A 10,904-nucleotide genomic window follows, 5' to 3' on the forward strand; every position below is an offset into this window, starting at 1 on the left:
ATGTTGATACATGTGAGTATACAAAACACTTGACTAGTGACTAGCTCGTGTCAACTGTCAACAAATTATTGAAATATTGTCATTCATAACTAGTTGTTAAACACAAAAAAGGTCTTTCGAATTATTTGTTTGGCAAAGTATGTTTTTCTAATTATTCTATAACATTTTATTTTTTTTTTTGTAAATATTGTTTTGGACCTTTTCCGTTGATTCACTATCACTAGTAGAATGTGGTTAGGTTAGGTTTTTCTAACTCTATACTAACCTAACCTAACCAAAGTTTAATTTACTACCACTTCTATTGCTAATAAATTTTCTTTTTTTATGTACAGGAATACCCTGTCAATGACTATTGAAAATATTGTTTTATTTTTTGAGAAAATAAAATATTCTTATTTTTATCTATTGCTCTAAAAGCTAGTGGTAGTGAATTAAGAGAAAAGGTATATTGTTTTATTTACCAATATTTATGGGGTTGTTTATTAAGAATTTTTCTGGGTTTTAACATTTTGAATATATTATAGTGGATACAAGGCATTTCAACGCCTGTATGCTAATCTCATCTTCCTTCCTTCAAAATAGATTTTGGATTTGAGTATGGGAGAATAATTTAATAATTTAGTTACCGTTGTGTATGTTATTTTTGATATTTTTCGTCTACTGTTAAATTTAAAATAAATTTTAAAAAATAGATAAAACAAGATTGTCAATAAATTTCACACATATATTGTTATTAAAATAATACACAACATCAATATTTGCTTACTTGCCTATTTTATGTGTAGTACCTATTTAACAAACGTTTTAATTTACATTCATTTGTTTACAGTTTGTATGGATTTGAAATGATTATTATTTTAATCATAACTATATTTAAATTAAATTCATCCTCTATATCCATACTATATTGTCATAAAATGGGGAAAGTGTTTTCTACGATAATATTTGTTATCTTATTCTCAATTCAAAATATTTAAACACATGTTATTTACCTTATGTATGTAGGAGTATTCAATGCAAATTATCGGTATTCTACTCATATTTTTGCATAAATAATTTATATGTTTAGTCCAGAAAATATATAGCCTATTTTACAAATGTTTATGTTTATTTTACTATGTAAAAAGTTATTTAAAAAAAAAGATATCAGTTACAATAGCTCATTATACTCAAGGGGGCTTGTTGACTGATGTTAAGATACGATTCATATTTTTTACACCTATAGTTGGATAAGAAGTAAAATAAAAAAACTTTTTTCAACCATCCCTAGTACAGAGCATCTTGAAATTTGTCTTACACCTTTCCATAGAATTGGGCAAAACTTCTACTTCACATGGACTTCAATGTAAAATATTAATTTAATGTTTTAAATATTTTTTATTCTGTTTAAACTAAATCTGACCAAAACTAGCCCTACAATTCCTAATCCTATGGACATTTACACCCAAGGAGGTACCTGAACTCACAACTGCCTCTTTTCCCATTATCCTTGGCGTCTTCTTCATGAACTATCAACGTGCTCAAGTCATTGGCTAAAAGATTACACATCTCATTGATTCTTCAGGGGGCCCTCCATCATCTAGAGTTTACTTTAATGCCATATCTTCATGTATTGTCCAGTCCATCTTAGACGTTGGCATTTCCCTTCAGTGACTACGTATACAGCTTAAATCAGCCCTTAGTTACAAATACATCGAATAAGTTATTATGATGATAGAAAACCATTTTTTTTTTTTTCAAGAAATAAATACTAAAATTATTATTTTTTATTTCCAGATAGCAGTTTCGTGCTGCTTAGCGGCAGCATGCCTAGCGACACCCCAAGGATACGGCGCCCCCGGTGGCTCCGGTAGTTATGGTGGCTCAGGTGGCTCCGGTAGTTATGGTGGCGCCAACCGTAACTCCGTGGTTCAGGGCAGCGCCCTTCCTATGAGGTTCTCAGTGTCGAAGGGCTCCCAAGGCAAGGGCTACCTCCCACCCTCCGCTGTAGCTACAGCGCAGCCCCAGTACCAGAGTGGTAAGTTTTTTAAATTATATTTGATCAGTCATATATTCTGAAAAACTTTATTTTTTTGTCAATACCAGTGGACATTTTGTGAGGGAATTCTTCAAGGGAATGCGGTCCGAATCCACGCATAGAAGTTCAAGACACTAACAACTGTGTTAGCAACACACGAAATATTTATTTAAATAACCATGAATAATTAAATTATGTTTTAGATACAAATAACATTTAATTCATAAATAAACTGAATACAGGTGTTATAATAAAGATTAAGATTTTTGTAAAAACTATTAATTTTACAATGAGAGTATTGGTATTACTAGTTTACCAGTGTATTTATTTTTTATGTGAGTAATTCCAAAACCCATTTCAGATTATAATTAACAGTATTTAATTATTAAATAATAAATATAAACAAATATCTCTCAAACACTACATAGTGTTTTTCCATTTAGTTATTAATTATTTTGTAATATCATTTTTGTTAAGATAGCAGTAGCAAATAATAAAATTTATTTATACAAAAGCTATCCAGTAATCTAAACAATCTATGGTAAAAATATTCCAGGAACAAATATTAATCAAACTGCATATCACATCACTAAGAACAACTCAATAACTATATACGTTTGAGAAATAGAAATAGTTATTACTTAATAACACATACAAGTCTGTAATTTATTTAAATTCTGTGAAAAAATTTTACTAATACTTTTTAATATATCAGGAGGCAACGACTACCAAGGAGGATCACAATACCAAGGGTCTACAGGATCAGGATCAGGAAATTATCAGGGTAGTTCAGGATCTTCCTACTCCGGTGGAGCCAGTCAATACGGCAATGGAGGAGGTTCCCAATATACGACGGAGGATCCCTATGCTGTAAGGAACTTTTTATACATTTGACTTATAATCTAGGAAAAATTTAAAAGTTGTTAGATGGAATAAACTACCTAACGCGTAAAACTTTCAACTTTGAAAGTATGTAAGGCCCATCTTAGGAAAATACACTAAACAACTTTGAAAGTCTGTAAGGTAGAGGGTTCCTTTAGGAAAACCACCCGTATTCCCCCCTCAGGGACCCTTGAGAAATTCCCCCTTACCAATAATTTGATGACCACTCAATGAGATGGTAACAAGAACAGGCTTTAATTGTTCGGGTTCCCTTAAAAAGCTCTTCAAATTACCCAAGATACACATAAACACGTTTTTCGGTCCTGGATTTTGAGTTGTGCCCTTTTAGTATCAATTGTAAACTTTGTGGTTATTAACAACATAATAAAAAAAATCATATCACAAGGTTACCAGACACCACAACTTCCTTAACCAAAAAATCACACTAATATAACAATTATTTACAACACATTTGCGCCAAAATCCTGGCCACGTTTTATCTGTGAAATCAAAGTAAAAATAGAAGGATGACTTGTTTCTCCACAGACATTCAGCGCCAGAGGCTGCGGTTTGAACGTAATCTCACTAATGTGGTATGATCGACTCTTCCAAAGATCCTTGAACTGGTTATACCGATTTGCAGTCTAATATGAGGCTGTGCATTCAATTCCTTTTTCGGAAAATTCACTTTTCGTGTCTCAGATCTATTTTTGTTGCGCAAAGCTCTAAATGTGTAATGGTTTTTATATGTACGTTTCATATACAAATACAGATAAGTATACAACGTTTTATTTTTTATATACAGTATAAACTATATTTACTAAATAATGTTTGTTTTCCTATTAAAAGTACAGAGTGGCGGTTAAATGTGTGATATATTTTTGTAATTTAAAAGTACGCCATGTTTCCTTTAAGAAAACTTTGTTTTTATTGAACAATATATGTTTAACAAGTTATTTTATTACAAAATCTTCAAATATTAAAATTGCTATGGAAAACCAACCACTAATAAGGTAGTTTGTACTAACTCAAGCTCCTTATACAATACAAGTTATTTGTAAGTTGAATTGTACGAATTATCACAAATTTTCAATTTGAAACATCTAGTTTCGGAATATTTTAATAAGATACTGTCACTACTAATACATCTATAGTTCAATACTCAGTAAAAGGTAACACTGCATGTTCAATCTGACCTCAGAGAATATAGGTTATTTAATACTTTGTACTAACTTAAATCAATATCCTGCAGTGGGGAATTTTACGATGTTCAATTAGACTAAATAAAAGTTCTCTCCTACAACACAAACAAAATATTGTAACAGCAATTAGGGCAAAACAATTAGAACAAACATAGGTGAATTACTTTGTCTAGCTTTAATAGACTATTTAATGGCATTATAAAAATTTACTGATCAAAATAATTTTTTTGCAAATAAATATCTCAAACCCTTAAGTCTTTTATATCTTAACAATTTGTTAAACAATAAATATTTACGCATTTGTTCAAGTGAGAAACGTGTTACGTTAAAAATGTGCAATTTAGGATTGCAACAAGGCTTACATGAAGAAAAGTAATTTGCAAATGGAGTTTGCAACGTATGGGCGGAAACCATTTTGTGAATGTAGAACTGCGAAACACTAGGGATGGAATTATGGAAATAATTACAGCTGGGAGTGAGTAATTCTAGAGTATCCGCGCGTCTCGGACCAGGAAACTGCAAAACCGTGATAGTGGCAACCTACATGCTATATCAATGTACGTGAGGACATTTAGAGCTATTCAAGAAATAATTATTTGATGTTTTTCAAATTTTATTTTCCATTGCTTTGTTTTACATAGAGTGTAACGCCTAACTGCGTTTAGTATAATTGTTCTTTCAATGAGCCTTTTTGTGAAAATTCCTCTTTTATGGCCAACTTACAACAATTAGTTTGAAAAATATTTAATCTATTATGATTTATTTGGTTTGTATTTATACTGTTTTTATCGTAAAAATATTTATAATCCATGCAAAACATTCTTAAAATAATTAATATAAAAAATGTTATCCCATTGTGTGAACCTTTTTGGAGAAAAAGTCTGGAAGGAATACATGATGAATTTTATATTTTTATTTACATGATGAAATGTTATAGTCTCGTTTACGAGGTAGGTCTATCGTGAACTTAATTCACCAAGAGGGTGCTGATTAATGTCTAGAGTCTTTGTGGCCTGGTTCAAATCCCTCCGGTCACCAAACTTTTAGTGCCGTTTCCTGGAAACCACTACACGTATCCAAACCAAAATCTTCCCTTTCAAGGAACTCCATTCACTATACCTCATACTATAAATTACTTTAATCCATTACCGTGAGAACTGTTTTCTTCTACATCCCACTGGAATGATGTGATCCAATCTAGAATCCGTTTCATAACTATTCCAAGGTTAAAAGGCAAGGTTATGAGTAGAAGATGAGCAATCAGAAGGGTTATTTGACGATTGCTCGGGGCAGTGCCTTTATTGACTGACTGCCGGGGGCGGACAAATTGTTGTCATCATCTGGTAATGTGGGAACTTGGGATGAGAAATGTAGTCGCATCCTGTCATTAAGATGACAAATTGAGTTTTCCTCATTGGCGGCAGAGTTTAAATGATAAAACCGCATGAAATAGACTATGTAATATGATCCTTGATATCCTAAGTGAAAACTATACTCTATCTTGTCCTCGGTTTATATAATTTTGTTTTATATTTTTTTTGGGTTAATTTTTTTATTTTCTCACATTTTCATTTTTGTGTATTTTAGTGTTTGTTTTTTTATAAACATACCAAAATGTAGCCTGAATAAATATGATTATCATCAAATTATTTTACCTAATAATGTTGTTAACTAACTCAAATCAAACAAGTGACTTTTTCTTTCGAATGCAATTCGTTTTATTTGACAAGCTTGATCTTTTAATTTTTTCCAAACAAATAACAAATCGATGCAAGCTCACAACATCCTAATATATAACCAAAGTTAAGGATGGTTGGATAAATATGTATAGTTTTAGGAATATGATTATGAAGGAGAACAAATAATTAATGAATTGCCTCTACTTCTTCGCTCATCTGCGTATTCTCCAGATACATTCAAACATTACATGACTTTTAGTTTATATTCTTCTGGCATCCAGAATGTAATTTAATATTCGTCTTAACATAGATTAGACATAGTTTACTCTCTTTTGAACGACCAGTCCATCTCAGAAGTCTGTTTTTGTTTTTTTGTTTTTTTTATCTCAGCGACCACGAATGGTATGAATCATATCCCTTATATTCCGATTGAGTGTCTTTCTCCTTTCAATTTTTTTGTTCGACAAAAATTTTCCTGAGTAATATATTTTCAAATTTGTCAAATGCTACCCGAATCTTTGCATACTCCCAAGTTCTCACTTCAAACTAAACCCTCACAACACCATACATACAATCAAATTTGCTTTTCATACAAACTTTATCGCAACTACTATTTAATACGTGTCGAAATAGAGCACCTTCATAATCTGGAATGTACGCAACGAATGGTGGAAATTAGCTATAATAAGCAACCTGGGTTAAACGGTTACGTCCAATACGTGTGTGTGTGTAGGTGTGTGAGTGTTTATGTGGACTCCGATGACGTAAGCAGCTCATCCTAGCGCTCGCTTATTCCAAACCTAATTAACTTGTCGAAATGAGCTCCGTGAATTATATCGAGAACTGCTTTCACTCCATATCGCCTCAACGCCGGGATTGCATCGTACTTAAAAATATATTGGCCAATCAGAAACGGACGTTCACTTGTGTGACCGCGAAACTAGATAGGATCCACATCTCGTTGTGGATCATTAGAGCACTTTCATCATCCACTTGGTCAAACAGACAGTAAAAGAAAAGTGGTAAAATAATGTTACGATGCGTATTTCAAAAATAAAAAAGCTACGTCATGTATATGGAAAAATTCCACGATCAATTTGTTCAAAACTTGAGAGATTACCACATTTTCCCCCGGTAAATCTTTTATTGGGTTGGCAGACTCTTTTAACCTCGTAATTTGCCTCATAGGCCACTGGCCTGTGGGTAAAACTTGGCCAGCAAAGCAAGTACATAACAAGAGTGTTAACAGAACTGATAACACTTTATAGCAGACACTTGAATGCGAATTTTAAATTGCAACGCTTTTCTTTGTTGCGTGATCTACATCTGCCTTCCCTCTGGCGCTTCCACCATCGTATGGTAATCGCAATCGCGAGCGTTCGTTATTCCGACCAATCAGAAGCCAAACTGGTTTCTGAGTTTTAGGCAACGCAATTTCCTCCGTATCAATTACCTGTGGTCTCGTCTTGCAATCTGCACAACGGACTGTGTAAACCTAGAGCTCGAGGCTACACTGGGCGAAGAATGGGTCTAGGCTCGGTGTGTGCGAGTTGAATACAATTTATGGAAATTGGCATACTATTTTATTTACGTTATGTAGGTAAGGTAACCCGATTAGGTATTTATATTCAGGTGAACATGTTTTCCTCTCATGTTTGGGATTTCCATCAATTTTAGAGATCATGTTTGATTCTTCAATAAAATACTCAATTTAAAATGTGCATCTACAGGAAAGAGAATGTTATAGACCGATAATTTGTCTTAATGTGTAAGAATTTGTCTTATATGTTACTTTCTCTTTTGATTGGGTTTTATTTTTCATTGTATAAAATAAAATCCAAGTTGATCTGTTAATTTATTAGTTAATCCTATTTGTATATATAAAAAACCAGCAATACTTAATTATTAAATGTATGACAAGTTAATAAAGAGCTGCTATTAGTCAGCTACGTCACAAAACTCACTCATCCCACACTTTCATTCATTTCGGAGTAAAACAACCTTCAAGCTTCCCAATCTGAATCGTTAATAATTTTTATAGTAAAAAAATCAAATTTTATAATAATTACGTATACAACTAAGTAAACAATATGTTAAAATGTTTTCACCTCCTCTGTTGCCCCATAGGAACCAGCCAACTATGACTTCTCCTATGAGGTGAACGCCCCGGAGTACGCCGTCATGTTCGGTCATCAGGAGTCTAGGAGAGACATGTTTGCTAGGGGCTCGTACAGAGTACTGCTGCCGGACGGCCGCACCCAGGTAGTCGAGTACGAGGCAGATGAGGAGGGATATCGGCCTACGATTACATATGAAGAGGCAACAGGCGGATACCAGGGAGGAAATCAAGGAGGATATCAAGGAAGTCAAGGAGGATATCAGGGAGGCAGCCAAGGAGGATATCAGGGTGGAAATCAAGGAGGATATCAAGGAGGCAGCCAAGGAGGATATCAGGGTGGCAGCCAAGGAGGATATCAAGGAAGCAGCCAAGGAGGGTATCAGGGAGGCAGTCAAACAGGATATCAGGGAAGTAGCCAAGGAGGGTATCAGGGAGGCAGTCAATCAGGATATCAGGGAAGCAGCCAAGGAGGGTATCAGGGAGGCAGTCAAACAGGATATCAGGGAAGTAGCCAAGGAGGATATCAAGGAGGAAGTCAAGGTGGATATCAGGGAGGAAGCAGCCAAGGAGGATATCAGGGAGGAAGTCGAGGTGGATATCAGGGAGGAAGCAGCCAAGGAGGATATCAGGGAGGCAGCCAGGGAGGATATCAAGGAGGAAGTCAAGGTGGATATCAGGGTAGCAGAGCTAACGGAGTTCAGAACGGTGGAGGGTATTCACAAAAGAAAAACGGAGGCAACGGAAAATCGTCTTAAGGACAGAAAACTATTTCAGGAAACCAGAGCGGTGGGTACCAAGGATCTGGACAGGGGCAAGGTTATAGATACTAGAAACTAACACTTCTGAAAACTTTAGTTACCATTGTTGTTAAAACCCATTGTTTGTCATGATGATGTATGTGTAAAGTATTATCTATGTGTAGCCATGTAAATATGAGCTTACGCTTGTGGGAGTGATGGAGGCCAATAAAGCACTTACGTTTAACATGTTTCAATCATATCTTTGTGCCAAGTTATATAGGTGGCTTTTCAAATGCATAATATGTAAATAGTAATCATTTCCATGTAGTTTGGGGCCAAAATCTGTAAAACAACCATATTTTTATTTGTATCTAATCAATCCAACGTCCAATGTATCTAAGCAAAATTAAACTCATAGAGCCCATAAAAGCTTCCTGAAAAACTATCGCTTTGTAAGCACAACACTGTTCTGAGAGCTTCAAAAATATTAAAAGCCACTAAAAGTGCCATAACCCTGCCAAGTTTTTCCTCCAGCCTAGGTAATAGGCATTTTCAGTATTTTGTTGTTAACTATGTTACCAGAGTCAGTATTTATTAACATATATGTATTTGTTAGCCTGTGTACATATTGTATACAATTTGTTTTGTACTAATTTGCTCAAATATAACTTTTTGCATTATTTTTAAATGTATATAAATGTGTTTTATTTCATTATAACCACGTTTTCTAAAGGCTACATCGTATCAAACTGCTGCAAGCATTTATTTTTATTATTATTGTATATTATAATTTTTCCTTTTGCCTAAAGTAATTATACAAAACATGGTCTGAGGTCTTAAATGTTTTTATAGAAAGATATTAAAATGAACAAGGTGTTTGCAGCTGTTACAAATAAATAAATTTAGTTTTATTTGATTTTTATACTTGACATTAATATAGGACTATGCATCAACACTGACAAACAAAACTCAATCTAAGTGCAATTATGGTTGGTAAGAAATCATTTATAGTTTTTGTCAAAAGTTTAAGGATACGCCAAATAAACATAATTATTGTCTACTGTCCTTAAACTATTAAGGTGTAATACATTGCTGTATTATACAAATAGCCTACATTTTTAGGATTAATTTAATACCAATTTGAACATTCTATGTTCAAAAAATTTTCATTATGGAAATTATTCTGTTTGAAAACAAACAAAAAATTCTTGTTTTTTGAGAAAAAATAATAATAACTTTTTAACAAGTGGGCATACAGTAGTGAATTTTGGTATGTGTAAAGGCTATTAATAGACGCATCTTAGGATATTTTTATTTCTATAAAAAAACTATTAGAGGCTTGAACATAAATTTCAATTGGAAAAGATATTCGTTTATGTACTAACACGATGCTTAATGTATTTGTGTCATTCATAAAGGATATTTACTCATTTGAAACCAGCCAAAAATCAATGTTATCCTCCAGCAACATCTACAAGTAATTAATTGTTTTGTTCATCCCAGAATGGACAGTAATCTCAGGAGAGCGTAATTGATCAGTTGGAATACGATGGAAAACACTGTATTACTTCTAGGGAATTCTATATTAACTGGAAAACAGTCGAGGTTATGTATAAATCATAATTTTAAATCGGCCATAAATGTTAACATTAGTCCTACATCATACTTTGCTTATAGTTTTCTTTGGCCATACCCATTTATACAAACGTGAGTGGGCGTTCGTATATCACAGGATTCAAATAATGTGAACTAGAGGTCGTCCAGTGGTCGAAGACTCGACCAATAACATATAAAGTACAAACTTCTCTGTTTTTCCCCCACGCTGTAAATAAAACGTGTGATTGGAAATTTATTTTATTTGTTTTGATTTTCTGTTTATATTTCGTTGTTATTTCGTAACCAGCATGGCAACCCCATAAGGCTTGACTTATTTTATATTGATTTTTTGACGATTTTTTAGCCTATTTAATTTATAAAGGTATTCTGCACACCTACAGGAAAATATTTTTCTAACAGTATGCGTATATTTTCCCACCGATGCACACGAGCTGAGAAAAAAGGATTTAAGGAAACATTATTGCCTATCAATATATAAATGCTGGGAGAAAGTTTAAAAAAATATTGTTCATGTCAATCAATGTGTTCGGTAGGTGTTGGTTTATCTCAATATCTATTCCCATTAGACCTCTAGCAGTATATGAACAGGAAGCAAAATAATGCACATTTATGAAATTATGATATTTTTATCACTTCTTTAAATATCCT

At 33.4% G+C, this 10,904-nt stretch overlaps 1 protein-coding gene across 1 annotated transcript; it reads left to right on the forward strand.

Annotated features, from left to right (window-relative positions):
• Positions 1–9,291, forward strand: LOC128999525 (keratin, type I cytoskeletal 9-like). Its single transcript, XM_054426092.1, has 4 exons — positions 1–12; positions 1,777–2,017; positions 2,733–2,887; positions 7,908–9,291. The coding sequence occupies exons 1-4, from the start codon at positions 1–3 to the stop codon at positions 8,652–8,654; spliced, it is 1,155 nt and encodes a 384-aa protein (XP_054282067.1). The 3' UTR covers positions 8,655–9,291.
• Positions 9,292–10,904: the final 1,613 nt, after the last annotated feature.

The sequence above is a fragment of the Macrosteles quadrilineatus genome, unplaced genomic scaffold (assembly GCF_028750875.1).
Source record: "Macrosteles quadrilineatus isolate MER2022 unplaced genomic scaffold, UCM_ALF_1.0 Scaffold_8__2_contigs__length_117827958, whole genome shotgun sequence".
Lineage (NCBI taxonomy): Eukaryota > Metazoa > Arthropoda > Insecta > Hemiptera > Cicadellidae > Macrosteles > Macrosteles quadrilineatus.